Raw genomic sequence first — 19,453 nt, forward strand, 5'->3', positions numbered from 1 at the left:
ATACCTGACAGTATTACCTCTGAAATACATAGAAATCCTCATGCTGGTTCCCTTAGTGTATGACTCTCAAATTCTGCCCTAGTACTGTTAACTTACAGGTTTCATACATTCAGTTTTGTGAAGCTTACCATCAGTGAAACGTGTGTGTGTGTGTGTGTGTGTGTGTGTGTGTGTGTGTGTGTATTGTCCTTGGGTTTGAACTCTGGGCTTGGGCACTGTCCCTGAGCTCTTCAGCTCAAGGCTAGCACTGTACCACTTTGAGTCACAGCGCCATTTCCAGTTCTACTTCTGGTAGTTAATTAGAGATAAGAGTCTCAGGGTAATTCCTGTCTGGACTGGCTTTGAGCCATGTTCCTCAAATCGTAGCCTCCTAAGTAGCTAGGATTATACGCCTGAGGCACTGGCACCCAGCTACTTAATTTTTTAAAATGGTACAAGGGTTTGAACTCAGGGCCTTGTACTTGCTCTTGGGCCATGTTTCTGCTGGGCCTTTTTTGTTGATTATTTTGGAGATGGGCTTTTCTGCCTGGGCTGGCTTTAAGCTGTGATCTTCCAGATCTCACTCAGCCTCCTGAATAGCTAGCATTAGCATTACAGGCACGAACTACTCACTGCACATGACTGAAAACTTACTATCCTTTAACAAAATTTTTACCATAAGAACATGGCTATAATAAAAGATCTTTAGAAGCAGATGTATTGAAGAGTGTCATCTGCTGTAGATAATAAAAATTTTCCATGTACTCATGCTGCCTTTTTGGATAGATGGCTTGTGATCATTTATGGTAGTAGAGAACAAATTCTAGTTCCTTCTTTCCTCTCTTGGTTTTTTGACAGAGATGGCCTTTGGTTTTGATCAGTCATAAACATCATGTTTCCTTTTCCTGTAGGTAAATATTTATCGCTTAGTCACAAAAGGGACTGTGGAAGAGGAGATCATAGAACGGGCCAAGAAGAAGATGGTTTTGGACCATCTGGTGATTCAGCGCATGGATACCACTGGCCGCACAGTCCTGGAAAACAATTCAGGAAGATCTAAGTAAGTGCTAGGAAGATTGGGGAGATGGACAGAATGAAACTGATTCTCCATCAGCATCTGATATAGGTCATATGGGATTCTTTGCCACACACGTGTTCAGTTACTCTATTTTTTATTTTATTTTATTTTTTGTCAGTCTTGCGGCTTGAACTCCAGGCCTGGGCACTGTCCCTGGCTTCTTTTGCTCAAAGCTAGCACTCTACCTCTTGAGCCATAGCGCCACTTCTAGCTTTTTCTGTTTATGTGGTACTGAGGAATCGAACCTAGGGCTTCATGCTTGCTAGGCAAGCACTCTACCACTAAGCCACCTTCCCAGCCCTACTCTATTTCTTAGCCAGCAAAACTAGTCATGTTGCAAGAAAGTGACATTTTCATTTTCTTCCATTTTCCCACTTTCTTTTTTGCCCCTCGACCCCAAGCTTAAGTGCTCCCCCTCTTTTTTTCTACCTCTCCCTTGGCTCTGCTTTGGCTCCTTGGGTGACATGACACAGCAGCAGGAGTGCTGTGCTGTGATCTGCCTCTCAGCTTTTCAGAGTGACTCCATCAGACTACTTGGGCCGCTGCTTCTGCTGTTAGTGAATGTGTTCCTGTGGAGACTGTTAAGGCTGTTCCTATTCTGTAGCAGAATGGTGTGGAAGGGAAGAGGTTTGTTCACATTTAGACCAGATTGAGTGCTGTGCTGTGTTTAAGGTGTAGTCAGATTTGTTCCTCCTCAATAGATTTTCTGATAATTTTCCGTTCAAGAGCTACCTGTGTGATAAACGCCTGGCAGAGATGACACAGTTGAGAAATTTATCTTAGTATTCAGTAGTGAATTGTCTTCTTTGATGTTAACCATTTTTCTTGCTTAAGATAAGCCAGTAGGATGAAATCATTTTCTAGGCTTTTGCTAAGGTCCACCAGCCTATCCTGAAGATAAGAAATAAGATATTTCAGGGATTATTTTTCTTGGGGCAACAGTTACCTTTTCTTAGTAACTTGACTCCTTTCTGAAGGACAGGTATTCTGAAATACAGCTCCTCAGAGCTTGACATTTCTAAGATATTACTACATTTTACATTTTATTTCTACAGCTCAAATCCTTTTAATAAAGAAGAACTGACTGCTATTTTGAAATTTGGAGCAGAGGATCTCTTCAAAGAACTTGAAGGGGAGGAGTCAGAACCTCAGGTAATCCACAGGGAGGTGAATTTTTTTTTTTTTCTTCTGGTACTGAGGAATGAGTTGAGAGCCATGTGCTTGCTAGAACTTTACCACTTGAGCTATTCTCTAGCCTTATAGGGAATTTTGGTTTTTCCTTTTTTGGGGGGAGGGGGGGAGATTTCATCTGGAAGTGTCTGAATTTTTCAGGAAGCAGATCCTGAGTTTGTTATAAGTATTATAAAGAATAATTATTTGAAGGGACACATTTTTTCTAAACAGATCTCAAAGCCCTTAGTATATTGAATATGAAAAAAATGTATTTAAAGATTTTATCTGATTATTTCCCCCCTAGTTTTCCTTTTTTGTCATTGCTTTAGTTTCATCTTTTTGTTCATATAATTCTCCCCCCAGCATTGGGCCTTTCACACGGAAGTCTTCCACTACTTGAACTCTTAGCCCTCTTTTTATTTATTTATGCTCTTAGCCCTCTTTTTATTATTTTCTTTCTGAATTAGAGTCTGTGTGACTTTGTCCAGGCTGGCCTCTGACTTGCGATCCTGTGGCCTCTGCCTCCCAAGGAGCTGGGAGCCTACTTCTAGCTCATAATCTGCAATGTTAGATGTAAGGGATATAGGCCCGAGAACGTAAGAGGGGATAGAATGCCAGAAAGGACAGCCAGCTTCTCCAATGCCTTTAGTCGACACAGAAGACGGTTGTTGCCCTGTGACCATATCTGCGTTACTTTTCTTTTTCTAGGAGATGGATATAGATGAAATTTTACGTTTGGCTGAAACCAGAGAGAATGAAGTATCCACAAGTGCGACAGATGAGCTTCTGTCACAGTTTAAGGTATGGAGATATTTGTGGGAGACTTCTCACCGATGATTTACTATCCAGTCATTTCTTGTCTATGACTTTTATGCTTTTCATTTTGATGGTATTAGGCTTTGAACTCAGGGCCTCATGCTCTTGTTTGTTTGTTTGTTTTTTTGGCACCAGTATTGGGGCTTGAACTCAGGGCCTGCGAGAAGTCCCTCAGCTTTTTCACTCAAGGCTGGAGAAGGCCCTGGGTTCAATTTCAGGCATTATAAGAAAAAAAAAAAAGGTGATTTTTTTTTTTTTTTTACTACTTAGCAAATGAAATCAAATATCTTCTAGATTTGCTTGAATTTTTTTCTCCTTTTCATTCCTGAGATCAAAGTGTACTTTTAAGCATATGCAGTCATCATATACTTTGAATGTTTACATTACAGCTTGGACAGAAATGATGATAATAAGTGACAGACATTGTTTCAGTGAGCTCTGTAGTTTCATGTTGCAATTCACAGACATATAAATTTGTTGTGGATTTTTAGTTATTCAGCATTTTATAATCTAAAAAAATGTTCTTGTTCCTGTTATATATTCATTAAAAGAGTATTTTACTCTGGGAAGTGGAGAAATGTTAAGACAGTTGCTTGTCTGTTTTCAGGTTGCGAATTTTGCAACGATGGAAGAGGAGGAGGAGCTGGAAGAGCGTCCTCATAAGGACTGGGATGAGATCATTCCAGAAGAGCAAAGGAAGAAAGTAGAGGAGGAGGAGCGGCAGAAAGAACTGGAAGAAATTTATATGCTGCCTCGGATTCGTAGCTCCACCAAAAAGGTAACTGAGTAAGATGAAAGCATTTGTGTGGAACGAGTTTTCCAGGAGGAGGCTTTGCATTGTTGGCATGGTACAGAAGCCCGCAGAGCAGAGGAAAAGGGATAAATGCAGAGCCGTTGGACTTGGTTTGCAAATTCACTTTTTATGAAATGGTTGAAGGGGATCTGAGTGCAACAGAAGTTTTCATTTTGCCTTTGATAGGATGGGTAATCCTAACAATTTAGCTCTTGTTGCCATGCCACTACCCACGACTTTCAGGAGGCCTAAGCCTGTATATGTGTCTGTATATGTGTTCATAACATGTGGAAAAAGACTTACTTTGTAAAAGATTACATAAATCACCCAAAACCAAGTAGCACTTACAGGCTTGACAGTTGTAGCACCTTCTCAGGTACCATTTCATTCAGTTTTTGCAAGGGCATTGATGTGACTAAGTATGTGTTTTATCCATTTTGTTGGAGAGGGTAGACAACCTGGTAAATCAGTGTTAGGTAAAAGTATCTAGTATTTACTGAGCTGTGGCCTCCATCCAAATGTGTTTTCACTTGCTGATTGATCCAATGCTTATGACAGTCGCCTTATGCCCTAGGGACTAGTTCACTTTTATCCCCAAGGACATTGGATATTATGAAAACACTCAAGTGTCTTTTAGCCTGTTTCACTGGCCACATTATAAAGTCTCTTAGGGTGTGACTGTGTGAAGCGAGTTTTCCTCATCTGCCTCTTGATTTGTGAGAGGGAGTCTGAGTGTGAAAGAATTAAGAAGGGCTGATCTTAGGCCTTTCATTGCTTAGACAGGACATTTGCTGAAGTGTGACTTTTCCTTTCTTATTTTTCAGGCTCAGACAAATGATAGTGATTCTGACACTGAGTCTAAGAGGCAGGCCCAGAGATCTTCTGCTTCTGAGAGTGAGACAGATGACTCTGATGATGATAAGAAGCCAAAGCGCCGAGGGCGCCCACGGAGCGTGAGGAAAGACCTCGTGGAGGGATTTACTGACACGGAGATCCGCAGGTTGGTGCAGCCCAGGCTCTAAACTTGAGCTTGTTTGCAAGGGCTTGCCGCAGGCACATTGGATTCCTGGCATTTAAGACAGTATAGGCACAAGTTAATCCTTATTCCAAAGATGAAGATGCTGTACCCAAATCTTTAGGACCATGCTGCTTTGTGCTAAGATTTCCTTAGTCAAGGCCTGGGGGGATGAGGGGTGAGTTGGGGTGGGGGAGGGCTTTAGTGGTAAGGATGCTTTTGTTTGTTTATCTCTGTTTCTTGTTTGCTTACTATTCTGAACATTTTTCTTTTTGTGGTGCTGTAGTGGGACTCAGCCTCATGCTTGCTAGAAAGGCAACTCAACCACTTGAGTCATGCCTCCACCCCATTTTTGCTTTAGCTATTTTTCAGGTAGTCTCCCATTTTTGCCCAGGGCTACAGTTCTATCCAAGCCTTCCTAGTACCTGAGATGATAAGCATGTGCCACTCTACCCAGCTTATTGGTTGAGAGGGGATCTTGCCACCTTTTGCCCCAAATCTTGAACTGGCTTTGAACACAGCTTCTCCTGATCTGCACCTCTGACATACTGTTCTAAACATTTTCACAAAGCATGTCCACCAGGGAGAAAGAGAGAATTTACGTGTTTACATAGACATGTGTGTCTGCTATTTAATAGCAAAATTAATGTAAATGTGAAAAATCAAAGTAGTAAGAATAAAACTACCTTTATTATCTTTCCCTCCCTGGCTTCCCCACATTCCTATGCTTACATTGTTGGTGAAAGTATTGTTACCACTTGGTTGCTTTGGTTCATTTATTTGTATACATGATCTATTTGCCAGCTTGTCCCCCTCCCCCCCCACTTAAAATCAATTCTAGACACCTTTCTATGTCAGCTCAACATTGATGAGGTCTGATTTATACATAATGCTTCACTTTCCAAAAATGTTATCTAAAGGGCTGGGGATATGGCCTAGTGGCAAGAGTGCTTGCCTCATATACATGAAGCCCTGGGTTAATTCCTCAGCACCACATATTTGGAAAAGGCCAGAAGTGGTGCTGTGGTTCAAGTGGCAGAGTGCTAGTCTTGAGCAAAAATGAAGCCAGGGACAGTGCTCAGGCCCTGAGTCCAAGCCCCAGGACTGGCCAAAAAAAAGCTTAAAAAAATGTGATCTAGAATGGTCATTTCTAAATAAATTTTCCTAAGTTCCAAGTTGTTTCTTTAAAAGTATAAAGAAAATAGAAAATATGAAGACAAGTTAGCTTTATGTATGTCCCAATACATATATATCACCTCTAAGGTGAATGTATTCAAAACTGTAAGGTTTTATACCTATTTCTAAACTTATTGAAGGAAAGTGTAAATATATGCCAACATTGACAAACTAGAATACCACTTCCCATACTTATCTTCTAGAAAGTTTGAATCTGACGTCAGGGTACGCTAAGCCCTTGTATTCCCACTGATGGGAAATACTACAGTGTGTATTGTGGAGATATGGAGCCCCCTGAAGAGTGGCCTCCGGTCCACTCTCATTGCTCGCACTCACAGTTCTCCTTCAGTGTTGTTTCTTTGCTCTGATTGCATCCAGTCCTCTCTTCCCTTTCGACTGTCACACAACCACATTGTCATAGTCAACTGGCATGTCACAGTGATGGCCAGGATACATTGGGACTTCTTGCTTTCTAGTGGCTAACCTGTGAGGATGGGGAGAAGGTGTCTTGCATGGCCAAAAGTGGAGACTGGAAGGGTACATTGGATTTTTAGCAGGAGGCATAAGACTGGGCAAGAATCACTAGTTTCTAACCGTTTTGCCTAAGCAGCTTTAAACCATGTATTTATTTTACTTGGCCTAATTTCAAAAGGCATTTGAGATAGTCCAAGGAATCTTGATAGCTGTATCATTGGCTAGAAAATAATGAAAAAATAATGGAGTTTATAATTGGAAGTAAAATGGACTGAATAGGCCAACAAATGATGTTGGAAGTTTATCATGATGGAGCTTTGATGATTAAATAATTATGTGTTGAACTTTACAAACCTACAAAAATATATTAAAACTTAAAATTCTCTCATATATATGTTTGTTTGTTTGTAATATTTATTTGCCAGTCCTGGGGCTTGAACTCAGGGCCTGGGCACTGTCCCTGAGCTTCTTTTGCTCAAGGGTAGTACTTTACCACTTGGGCCACAGTGTCACTTCCAGCTTTTTCTGTTTATGTGGTACTGAGGAATCAAACCCAGGGCTTCATGCATTCCAGGCAAGCATTCTACCACTAAACCACATTCCCAGCCTTATACACACACAAAACACACACACACACACACACACACACACACACACACACACTATACATATGTATGTATACATACACATTCATACATTTTTTTCCCCCTGATTTTTTTTTTTTCATGCTGGTACTGGGGCTTGAACCTTAGAGCCTCGAGCTCTCAGTTGGCTTTTTTGCTTAAGGCTGGTACTCTACCACTTGAGCCATAGGTCCATTTCTGGCTCTTTGGTGGAATTAATTGTAAGTAAGTGTCTCATGGACTTTTCTGCTCTGGCTGGCTTGGAACCACAGTCCTGAGATTTCAGCCTTCTTTATAGCTAATTATTACAGGTATGAGCCGCCAGCGGCGCCCCCCCCCCCCCCCATTTTTTTTTTTTTTTTTTTTTTTTTTTTTTGTGGCCAGTCCTGGGCCTTGGACTCAGGGCCTGAGCACTGTCCCTGGCTTCTTCCCGCTCAAGGCTAGCACTCTGCCACTTGAGCCACAGCGCCACTTCTGGCTGTTTTCTGTATATGTGGTGCTGGGGAATCGAACCTAGGGCCTCGTGTATCCGAGGCAGGCACTCTTGCCACTAGGCTATATCCCCAGCCCCCCATTTTTTTTTTTAAACAAAGTTTTCCTAAGTAGCCCAGGCTGGCTTTTGAACTGGCAATCCTTTGCGCTCTGTCAATGCTGAAGTTCCAAGTGTGAGCCACTAGGCCTTGCTCTCTCTTATAGTTGCAAACAATAGAACAATGTTGGTCATTAATTTCAAAAGTCTGCAGTACTCATTTTAAGTTGGCCAGTTTTAAGCACAGTCAGCATATGTTCATTTAGTTGTACCTGAAAGGATTTGGCCCCAGTCTAAAGTTTTGAGAATTCTTGTGATTTATATTCTCTCTCCAGGGTGTGTTGATATTTGGATCCCTAATGTTTCAGGTTTTTAATGTATTTTATTTATCATTTCCTAGGTTTATCAAAGCTTATAAGAAGTTTGGGCTCCCTCTAGAACGGTAAGCTTGGTAATAGCCCCTTCCTGTTTTCAGTTTTACATTGCAGACTCTTTTTGGTAACATTTTATATTTAATACTAATGTTGGAGATGTAAAAAAACACGAAACACCACATTATTGTACAAACATTGATATATTGGGTGTATATCCCATATTGGAAAGGTGACAGATGGTAGAGATAGATAATTAATTTAGGGATTTTGGCTTCTTGAGGAAGATAAGCAAGCACATTAACTGTGTAGTATGAAGTAGCTTTTAGAAGAGATGTTGACATAACTCCAGTTGAATATACATGTAGTTTATATTCTTAGATTTAGTGGTTAAAAGAAAGGGCTGTTTATGATTTCATAATCATCTACTAAGTGGCAGGATGTCATGAGAATAAATATATAAAGAGTCTGTATCATCTTGCCCAGAGTAACTTCCAGAAAAAATGAGTTCAGAAGTAACAAAACTCTATTTCAAATAGTTCAGCATTTTGCTTTATGCAAAATAAATGAAGTGATTTGAAGGACATTCAGATTTCTTTCTCTTAATGCCTGATAAGCTTCTGGGCTGATGAAAGTGCTAAGCTTGTTTTTTGTCTGTGTGTTTTGTTGTTTGCTTTGTCCTTTCTATTTGGAGAGGGTGTAGCGAAGCATAGCAGTCACAGTAGAATTGCCAAAGTTGGGTGCACCTTTCTGGGGTGTGTTTGGCTCCCTTAGAGGTGGAATACTTATCTTTGAGCTAGTTACTGTAAAAACACAACAGGATGTATAAAATTGGTTTGGCATCTTTCGACAGCCTGGCTAAAAGCCAGTGTGTTTATATGTTTTTTATGATGTGGCAATGAACTTTGAGTCGTAAACTGTGCTCTGGGAACAGGAAAACAGAGTGACAGCAGAACAGAGAGAAGGAAAATGAACACGGAGAGGCAATCACTCTTCTACTCACTTTACCTGTGAGTGGACATCCCATTTGATGAATGAAGCCGGACCTTCTCCTTTCCTATGTTTGAGATTACTTAATTTTCTGGACTGTTCCAGGGCATCATTTTTTGTGATGGAAGGCAGGTGTATTAGCCCTTACTGTACAGTGTGTCTTGGCTGGCACAAGCTCATGTGAGACCTGTGGGCTCAGATTTGTGTGACGTTTAGAAAAGAGAACAACAGCTTGTCCCCATTTGTGTTTCCTCAGGCTGGAGTGCATAGCACGTGATGCTGAGTTGGTGGATAAGTCTGTAGCAGACCTGAAGCGCCTGGGCGAGTTGATCCACAATAGCTGTGTGTCAGCAATGCAGGAATATGAGGAACAGTTGAAGGAGAACGCCAGCGAGGGTAAGTCACAGTCAGTGGCAGGAACTTCCCCCGGTCTGGGCCTGGGAACTGGGCTTTCCGTTACCAGCTTCTTTCCAGCATACTTGTAATACACACGTGCTTAAGGTATGCCACATGCATTCTGTACTCAGACAAATCTGTTCACAAAGTTGGTTTACGGGATGTGTATAGTGATGAACAAGATGAATGAGTTCTTTTACAATAGTATGGACAGTCCAAATTCGTTTGAATGACACGAAGACCTGAGGGGCAAGCCTACGTGGATGCCTGTATATTTTCACTCCAGAGAATAGTGTTATAAATCTACATTGTATACATGTGATCAATAATAATAAGACCTTCAGATCTTTGCATATTTTTTTGTCATTAGAATATATTCTACCAATGATATGAATTATTTGAGGTTGTTCTTTTCTCGAACTGTGTTCGAGAAAACTGAACACTGAATGTTTTCATTCAGTTTTAGTTTAGTACTCCCTCTTCTATTGACTTATCTTTGCTTTTTTAATCTAACAAAGTATCTACATAGAAATGGTCCAAAGGGAAAGCCATGAAGTAAGGTGCACTTAGGGAATCTTGCTTTTATTCTGTGTTCCAGCCATGTGCTCTTCCTCCTTTTATTAGATGTTCTTATGAGTTATGAGTTTACTATTTCACTGCTTGCTTTAAAGAATATAAGGTTGTGCTTGCACTTGTGCATTTCCAGTTGTTTACATACCATGTTTGTTGTCTGCCATTCCTGAAGGCACTGGATCATTCTGTAGAGCTGGCCTTCCTTCCTTCTGCAGTTGCCCATGTCCTATGAGATGGCCAGCAATCACATTTTCCTGTCATGTGAATAATTTGCTTGTTTTAAGTCTGTTCTCATTATGAATAAAGCCCCATAGAATAAATGTGGTCTCATGAATATACTGCCCTCTATCTCTGTTAGCATGTCTTTGGGATGTTCTTGAAGTGGGATTAGAAAGTCCAGAGGAGGGGCTGGGGATATAGCCTAGTGGCAAGAGTGCCTGCCTCGGATACACAAGGCCCTAGGTTTGATTCCCCAGCACCACATATACAGAAAACGGCCAGAAGCGGCGCTGTGGCTCAAGTGGCAGAGTGCTAGCCTCGAGCGGGAAGAAGCCAGGGACAGTGCTCAGGCCCTGAGTCCAAGGCCCAGGACTGGCCAAAAAAAAAAAAAAAGAAAGTCCAGAGGAAAGTGACTGTGCTTTACTCTGTCGTTGCCATTTACGTATCACCATTGGTGTTTGTTAGTACCCATTACAAACCTCATGAGCGCATAGATTTTTGTTAACCTGTCAGGTGGAAGCAGTGTTGTGGTCCCTTTTAAGAGGTATTTGTATTTGTTTTCTTTCAACTGTCTTCATACTTTTTGCCCACTTTCCATTGAGAAATCCTTGCTCTCACCAAGTGGTATTCTTGTAGATTTCCACTTGGATTCTGGTTGGAGTGATTGCATTTTACTTTCACTTCTAGATCATCATGATTTCAGGTGTTCATGCAGCTTTATTATATTAAATGTGCTAGATACTTACACGATCCCATGTCTTCTTTAAAACATTTGGTTATTTATGAATTTTTTGTTAGAATTAGGACTCTATCTATTTATCTATTTATTTATTTATTTATTGCCAGTCCTGGGGCTTGGACGTGGGGCCTGAGCACTGTCTCTGGCTTCTTTTTGCTCAAGGCTAGCACTCTGCCACTTGAGCCACAGCGCCACTTCTGGCCGTTTTCTATATATGTGGTGCTGGGGAATCGAACCCAGGGCTTCATGTATACAAGGCAAGCATTCTTGCCACTAGGCCATTTTCCCAGCCCTTCAGAATCTTCTTGTGTTCATTTATGAATTTTAGAACTTGGGAAATTAAACACCACATGTATTTTAAAAGCCTTCAATATTAAAAACATGGTTAAAACTTACTTTATAAATATTGAGATCATTTTTGCTTTACAGATTTTGTCTTTAAACTAAGAGTAAAAGCTAGAGATTATAAAGAGACTTAAGAATTCAGAGTTTGACGATAAATGTTTTCTATACAACCTCAACATACTTTAAGTAATAAAAATTTTGTATTCCTTAGGGAAAGGACCAGGGAAAAGGAGAGGCCCCACCATCAAGATATCTGGAGTTCAGGTTAATGTGAAATCCATTATCCAACATGAAGAAGAGTTTGAGATGCTGCATAAATCTATCCCTGTGGACCCTGAAGAAAAAAAAAAGTAAGTATATTTTGTGAGCCTTCATGGGCAGTTGAAAACAGATAAGGGGTCACAGTGATGTGTAGTCAAGTAATATTTTTATTCTCTCTTCTTTGATGCTACTGGAACTTAAATTTAGGGCTTTGTGTTTAGGCAGGCACTCCACCACTTGAGCCATACCCTTATACATTTTGCCTTAGTTATTTTTGTTCAGGCTGACTAGACCACAGGTATTTATTTTTTTTAATTGGTCATGAGGCTTGAACTCAGGGCCTGGGTGCTGTCCCTGAGCTCTTCAGTTCAAGGCTAGTGCCCTACCACTTCTAGCCACAGTGCTACTTTCTCTTTTGTGGTGGGTAACTGGAGATAAGAGTCTCATGGACTTTCTTGCCCAGGCTGGCTTTGAACCTCGATCCTCATATGTCTGCCTCCTGAGTAGCTAGGGTTACAGGCGAGAGCCACCAGTGCCCAGCTCACAGTTGTATTTTATGCTTCTTGCCATAGTGAGCATGATAGGCACAAGCCCACCATGCCCAGGGCTATAGGGCAAAATGAGGGCTTCTGAACGTTTTGTCCTAGCTGGCCTGTAACTGTTATCTTCTTGGTCATAGCCCCCTAAGGAGCTAGTGAAAGCCACCAGAATCTGGCTTTCTTGTTTGTTTGTTTTATTTTATTTTTGCCAACTCAGAAGGGCTCCCACGCTGACATCCGCCTGCACTCAACCCCCCTTTTCCCTGTAGATACTGCTTAACCTGCCGTGTCAAAGCTGCACACTTCGATGTGGAATGGGGCGTGGAGGATGACTCACGCCTGCTGCTGGGAATTTATGAACATGGCTATGGGAACTGGGAGTTAATTAAAACGGATCCAGAGCTGAATCTGACTGACAAAGTAAGTGCCTCTGTCATGCTGGAGATTGCTAAATTTGTTGTGTCATGTTTTTGTGTTGCTTACTTATTCTTCACTGTTTTTGAAAGGGGAGATCAAGTTAGATAGAGATCAACACCAGAGAAAATTCCCAGGATTCCTTCGTTCTTGGGAATGTTAACATTGTGGCACTGTCTCATAGAGGGCAATAAAAGAATAGATGGTAGCCAGGTGAAATTTTGGGGAAATGATAGGAGAAACCTTTAAATTCCAGTAACTATTACAGGTCAAATCTCATTACACCAAATACCAAGTAAAGTAGTAGTGTTGGTGGGCCCAAGTTATTGGCCCTTTGTTTAAAAGCAGTTCGAAATAACCATACTTCAGTTCTACACAGGAAAAATGGCTGACCCCTTGGTATTTTTTTGTCGGGAAATCGAGCCTCCCACCCTATCTGTTGCAAGTAACAAGGCCATGGTTAGAGCTGTAAGCAAGGACAGCTGACTGGCTCCAATTTTAACAGGACTCATCTTAACTTTGTACTCCTTCAAGGGCTTTTTCTGCTCATCCCATCTCCAGTTTTAAGAGGGTGGCAGCACCCCGTCATAAGCACTGAGACCAAACCCAGTCTGGCCTGAGAGGTCCAACTATGGTAGCAGGACAGAGACCATGTCCTGGCATAGCCCAATGCTCTCTGGCAATGCTCTAGGAAGCATTTTCAATCTAAAACGAAGCTTTAACCTAGCTCCAGGGATTCCCTGCTTCTGGAAGGAGGAAATCCACGACGGCTGGGATGCTCTAGCAGATGAAGCCACAAGCCCCTCCTACCTGAGTTGTTCTGCCCTGTTAACAGCACAGGTAGGAGCCAGTGGGAGAGCTGGATTTCTCCATCCCATTTTGTAGAATGAGAATGGCTCACGAGGGATTTTCAGTGACTGGGTGCCATGGACATGAGATAGGAACTGAGGCTTTATCTGTGTTTTTGGGTGGTCAGGGTGGGTAAAAACTGTGCTGAGCTCTCTGTTGTCTGTTTATCCTCATCCACTAACCAGGCTGTGGGTGGTGGTGGGTGCTTCTCTTCCTTTTTTGTTGAAGATTCTACCTGTGGAGACAGACAAGAAGCCTCAGGGGAAGCAGTTACAGAACAGAGCTGACTACCTGCTTAAGCTGCTCAGGAAGGGCCTGGAGAAGAAGGAGGGCGTGACCAGTGGGGAAGAGGTGCGTGGCTGCCTGCTCAGTGCTCTTCCAGGGATGAGGCTCCGACCCTGCAGAGCTAGCTGGGAAGAGAGGTGTCCTTTCTGACTTTCTGACACCCTGGCTTCTCCTGGCCTGAGATTCCACAATGATGGTTTGCTTAGTAGTTAGTGAATCGCTTCAACCCCTGGCCACTTTCTCACAAACCTGCCTCCTCAAATATCACTTCAAAAATGATCCTGAAAGAAAACATTTCTCTAGTGAGAGTGCCTCCAGTCCAGGCGTACTGTGCTGTACTCTTCCCTTTTCCCCTCGCTTAGTTTGGGTGCAGAGTTCCAGCCACTGCACTGAATGCCCTTGGATTTGCCTACTGCTGAATCTTAAGGGACCTCTGGTGATACCCCATCCCAGGAACAAACAGCTGGAACCGCATTAATTTCAGACCCCAAATTTCAGTCATGATAACGTTACTCACAAACACCAAGGTTCTAACACCTGAATGTTCTCTTCTGTGATTTCCCTAACTTGACATTTCAGTTCAGGGCTAGAAAGATGAGAAGTCACATTGGAGCCACCGTAAGTTAGGTGTCCCTTAGATGCTCTGTTAGCTGTGACACTGGATTAGGGGAAATCACCCTGCTTTACATGTAACAATGGGAGCTCGCAGCATCATTCTACAGGTGCTCTGGAGTGTAGCAAGACAGATCATCTGTATACTTGCTTTACATTATTGGGTCCTATGCGATTGAGCAGATAAACAGTATTTTTACCTTTTCCTTATTTGCAGATACAGCTTGTTTCCAGATTTTTCCCATATTATTTTAAATTGTCTTGGTACAGAAGATGTTTCACCTCTTTTTCAGAATTTTATCTTTGGGATGAAATTCAAGTATAGAATCATTAGATTTAAGGAATACAGATTTCCTTCAGTGCTACATACATTGCATGTGTATTTTAGTTTATGGGTTTTGTTTCCAGACAATTGACTACAGTCTTCATTTCCCTGAATTTTCTTGTTTGCTTATGGCTGCTATTGCTTCAAAGGATCAGAATATCCAGTCATGCTTTTGAAGAGCTTGATTTATACCTTTATTGCTTTTTTGTTTTGTTTTGATATATTTTGCCAGTCCTGGGGCTGGAGCTCAGGGCTTGAGCACTGTCCCTGGCTTCTTTTTGCTCAAGGCTAGCACTCTACCACTTGAGCCGCAACACCACTTCTGGCTTTTTCTATATATGTGGTGCTGAGGAATCTAACCCAGGGCTTCATGTATAGGAGGTAAGCACTTTACCACTAGGTCATATTCCCAGCCTCCCTTTATTGCTTTTTTTTCCAGGCCAAATTAAAGCGAAAGCCTAGAGTAAAGAAGGAAAACAAAGCGCCTAGGCTGAAAGATGAGCATGGACTTGAATTTTCATCTCCTCGTCACTCAGACAACCCATCTGAAGAGGGAGAGGTAAAGGTACGAGGTTGAATTTCATTTGAGGGTGGAGATTGGCTTTAAGTTCGTATTGACTGGTACAAAATCATTCACTATGTTTGGTTTACAGGTAGCAGAGACAAAATACAAATAAAATATGTATATCTTTGCTTAATCTGTCAGAAGAATAAAGCTTCATTTAAGCTAGTGGTTGCAAGTTCATACATAATGGAAGTGGCTGGCAGAACTGTGAAAGCTTTCATGACAAATGCCAGTTGATGCTTAGCTCATGTTGGAATGAGCGGATGCGGTGTGGATTGGTGTCCCAGGGAAAGAGCTCATGGCTGATGTAAAGCAGGGAGCTACATACGTCCCAGTCAATCATAGATTCAAACAAAGCAGGACCCACACTTCTGTGAGTCAGTAGGCCTGAGTCCTGCCAGTAACTTCTAGTCTGAGTAAAGTAAAAAGTAAATTGGTTTTGCTCACTTGCTGTTTCAGTGAGTGGTAACACTATGAGATTTTATATGGGGTCTTATTTTTGGGGAGCTGAAACTACAACAAATTTGTTTACGAACATAAATTCACGTACTAGCAACCTCATCAGTGACTGGCAGACTGTGGCTAGGTATAGACTTAATCTCTCTCTCAGTTTTTCTGTCTTAGAAATAGAAATAATAATGCTTATTTATTTTTTGTGTGTGGGGAGTAGAGCTGGGGTTAAACTCAAGGCCTCCCGCATGCTGGAACTTCACTCCAGCCCTGTGATCCTATCTTACGGGTCACTGTAGTGAGAGTTGATGAGAGGATTTTAGTAAGGTGCGTTTGTCCATGTTGGCTTAATCATCTATGACCAGGGAGTGGAGAATTATATGGATTCAAGCTCAGTCCAGGCAGTGATAAGCCACTGGGGCTGCGGCAGATACAGAGTTTGCAAACCAGCAAATACAAAGTGTGTGGCAAAAGTTGATAGCCCACTGGTTTCTTAGGATGATGGCTTAGAGAAAAGTCCAATGAAAAAAAAGCAGAAGAAGAAAGAGAACAAGGAGAACAAGGAGAAACAGCTGAGCTCGAGGAAAGACAAAGAAGGGGACAAAGAGAAGAAGAAGTCGAAAGAGAAGAAAGAGAAGGTACTGGTGCCCATCTGCTTACGGAGATGCCCATGCCCTTTGCAATTCCTGTTTAGATTTTGAAACAATGGGGTGCAGGGGTGCAGAATAATCATCTTTTTTTTTTTTTTTGGTCTTTTTGGTACTGGGCATTGAACCCAGGGTGTTGCACAGTTACTAGGCAAGCACTTTGCCACTGAGCTACATCCCAGCCCCAGTCGTCTTTTTTTGAGGGTGGCAGTATTGGGGTTTTGAACCCAAGGTTTCATTCTTGCTACTTGAACCATGTCCCCAGCCTTTGATTTTGCTTTCTTAAGGTTTTTTTTTTTCCTTACCCCCAGGTTTTATATATTTGTCCAGAGCCAGCCTTAGACATTGATTTCCCCATCTATGGCCTCTCATGTAGCTGGGATGACAGATGCACGCCACTGTACCCAGCTTATTTAAGATGGTGTCTCACTAACTTTTTGGTCAGGCTTGCCAAGAACTGTAAGACACCATATGGTGCCTGGCTTTTTCTTAGTATATTGAAGAAGGAAGGTCAGGACTTTTAGGATTTTGCCTGTACTGCTTGCAGTGAGTGGGAGTTGTGAACATTTGGGAACTTGTTTTACTTGGGAGGTGTTTGCTTGATCTTTCATTACACAAATGGCCTGGGTTTGGAGTGAGAGGCTATGATTTACAGGGGACTCTTAGATTATTTTCTTAGATTGATGTTAGAACAGCGCAGTGCGCACATGGGATTGTGGGTATGTGAGGGGTTCCTATTGTCAAATATTGTAAGAGTTTATCGGAGAGGATGTTGATAAAAGTATTGTGTAATACACTCCATATTGGGAATTTTATCAAATCCCTTTCTTCCTGAACTGGCTCATTATAGCATGTGTTCTTGCCTGCTTTTGGGGAAAAAAAAATCTTGATATTACTGCTGAAGCACACAATAACTGCTCTGCAGTCGTAATTCTAAATTTCTTGATGAGTACCTGTGGAATTTTTTTCCTGCATATAAATAAAAATGTAAACTAAAAATCAGATAATTTGAATTGCTTTTTCTCATCACTAAGCAGCAGGTCATAAATAACTACAACAGAATGAATAAGTGTTAAAATCATTTTTTTTTCCTAAGGAGCGCACGTGCGCGCACACACATACATACACACACACACACACACACACACACACACACAATTGGGTTGATGAAACTGAAGCTATAGTTATACCTTCCAAGATAGTTTCCAAGCTGTTATTAATCTTGTAGTTTCATGTAAACTGAGGCCCTCCTATGTACTCTCTGTAGAAGTGCACTAAGTAAGAAGTCAGGTTGCACAAATGACAATGACTCCTTGGAACTTTCTCTCTTTAAAGCCTAAAGGTGATGCCAAATCTGCAAATAAATCAAAGCGATCTCAGGGTCCTGTCCACATCACAGCAGGAAGTGAGCCTATCCCCATTGGAGAGGACGAGGATGATGATCTGGACCAAGAGACCTTTAGCATCGTAAGTCCTGAAGCTGCATGTGAGCCACAGTGCTTGCACAGAGCCATGGCGGTGCAGCCAGAGCTTCCAGGGACAAGACCACTACTTTATTACTCTGTAGACACATTGCTTATAAGGGACTCATTTGGCCATAAGACTCTTTTCCTTTCTCCCTCTTTCTCTCCCTTCATTTCTTTCTTCCTTTGTTTTTGGTGGTACTGTGGTTTGAATTCGGGGCCTCAGTACTTCCATGGCAGGTGCTTTCCCACTCAAGCCACACCCCCCTAAGCCTTTTGTGCTTTCATTTCTTTCCAGATAGGTCTGCCTTTTATTTTTGTCTCAGGCTAGCTTTGAACTCAGATTCTTCTACCTGTGCCTCTTGTGTAGCTAGGATTACAGGTGTGCACTACTGTACATGGTCTTGTTTTCTAGTGAGGAGGATGTTTAGGGAATGGATTTCCATGTCTCCCATGTTTCCCAGTTGGAAAGTCTGTAGGGACCCTTAGAGGCATTTGTGGAAAGAGCTAGCACTGACTGGATGTTTTCTGTGCTAGCCTCTGGGGTTATGAGGCTGAGTCGTAGAGGACTGTTTCAATCCTTCTAGACTTTACATTTGAGTGGGTAGGTGGCTAACCACACAGACTAGGGGGGCTGCTGCTGCATTTGAAGAGTAGGACTGTGGAGATTCTGTGAGAAGAGGTTTAACCTAGTTGAGAATCAGATAGCTCAGGAAGGCTTAAGGAGGTAATGTTTGAGATGGGTTCTGAAGGAAGAGTGAAAAGCAACAGGAGAAGGCGGGAGGAAAGGTATGCCAGAACCAGGGCCAGGCGGCAGTGTGCATATGTGACAGGCCACCATGGCTGCAGGGACGACAGCCAGACCAGCTGGCAGGTGCATCTGCTACGCTAGATCCTGTTGAATCACTCTTCCAAACAGCTCTAGAGAGTTCTCTTCCTGGCAGTGAATTAGGGTGCAACACACACACACACACACACACACACACACACACACACACTCTCTCTCTCTCTCTCTCTCTCTCTCTCTCTCTCTCTCTCTCTCTCTCTCTCTCTCTCTCTCTCTCTCTCAAAAATGGTTAATCATTTCTGAGTCATACATTTTGCCACTCTAGGGGTGTGTGAAATACTTGTGTAGTTGAACATTTATTTTCATATTTACCAGTCATTCGTGTTTCCAGTGAATTGCCCATTCATATCCTTTGCTTATTTGGGGGGTAATTTATCACATTCCTAGGAATCTTTTCTATATACTTGATTATTACATTCTACTGACAGATATCTTCCAGTTTGTTGTTTGTCTTTTTATTTTGATTTCTTTGTTCAAATTGAAATTTAAGTTGGCTGTTGATGGCTCATGCCTGTAACTACTCAGGATACTGAGCTCTGAAGGATTGTGATTTGAGGCCAGCCCAGGCAGAAATGTCTGTGGGACTCCATCTCCAAAATGACAAGCAAAAGAGCTGGACTGTAGACACGCTGGTAGAGTGCCAGCCAAGTAAGCAAGCTGAGCATGTGCAAGGCCTTGAGTAAAACAAACAAAGTTCAGTACTGAAATGCTTAGATAAAAGAAATATAAAGAAATATATAGTTGTGAGTATTATCACAAAGTGATTGAAGTTGGTAGGGCTTTTATTGCTGCAGAATATAATGATGCTCTGTCTCACTTAGTTCACTGTGGGTGCCACAGTGAACTGGAACTATTGTCTGGGGAGATTATCTCCCCTGCTTTTTCTTTTGGGTTGTTAATTTCTGTT

At 41.9% G+C, this 19,453-nt stretch overlaps 1 protein-coding gene across 9 annotated transcripts in view; it reads left to right on the forward strand.

Moving 5' to 3' along the window:
* Chd2 (chromodomain helicase DNA binding protein 2) overlaps positions 1–19,453 on the forward strand; it is a 103,469-nt gene that overhangs the window by 70,408 nt on the left and 13,608 nt on the right. For all 9 annotated transcript variants that reach the window (XM_048369420.1, XM_048369419.1, XM_048369421.1 and 6 more), the window contains 13 exons: positions 891–1,039; positions 2,113–2,209; positions 2,939–3,031; positions 3,654–3,824; positions 4,664–4,839; positions 8,057–8,098; positions 9,274–9,413; positions 11,501–11,639; positions 12,359–12,509; positions 13,581–13,703; positions 15,014–15,139; positions 16,087–16,227; positions 17,572–17,703. In XM_048369420.1, coding sequence (XP_048225377.1) covers positions 891–1,039; positions 2,113–2,209; positions 2,939–3,031; positions 3,654–3,824; positions 4,664–4,839; positions 8,057–8,098; positions 9,274–9,413; positions 11,501–11,639; positions 12,359–12,509; positions 13,581–13,703; positions 15,014–15,139; positions 16,087–16,227; positions 17,572–17,703 — 1,680 coding nt within the window. The remainder of the gene's footprint in view (positions 1–890; positions 1,040–2,112; positions 2,210–2,938; positions 3,032–3,653; positions 3,825–4,663; positions 4,840–8,056; positions 8,099–9,273; positions 9,414–11,500; positions 11,640–12,358; positions 12,510–13,580; positions 13,704–15,013; positions 15,140–16,086; positions 16,228–17,571; positions 17,704–19,453) is intronic.

This window comes from Perognathus longimembris, chromosome 20, assembly GCF_023159225.1.
Source record: "Perognathus longimembris pacificus isolate PPM17 chromosome 20, ASM2315922v1, whole genome shotgun sequence".
Classification (NCBI taxonomy): domain Eukaryota; kingdom Metazoa; phylum Chordata; class Mammalia; order Rodentia; family Heteromyidae; genus Perognathus; species Perognathus longimembris.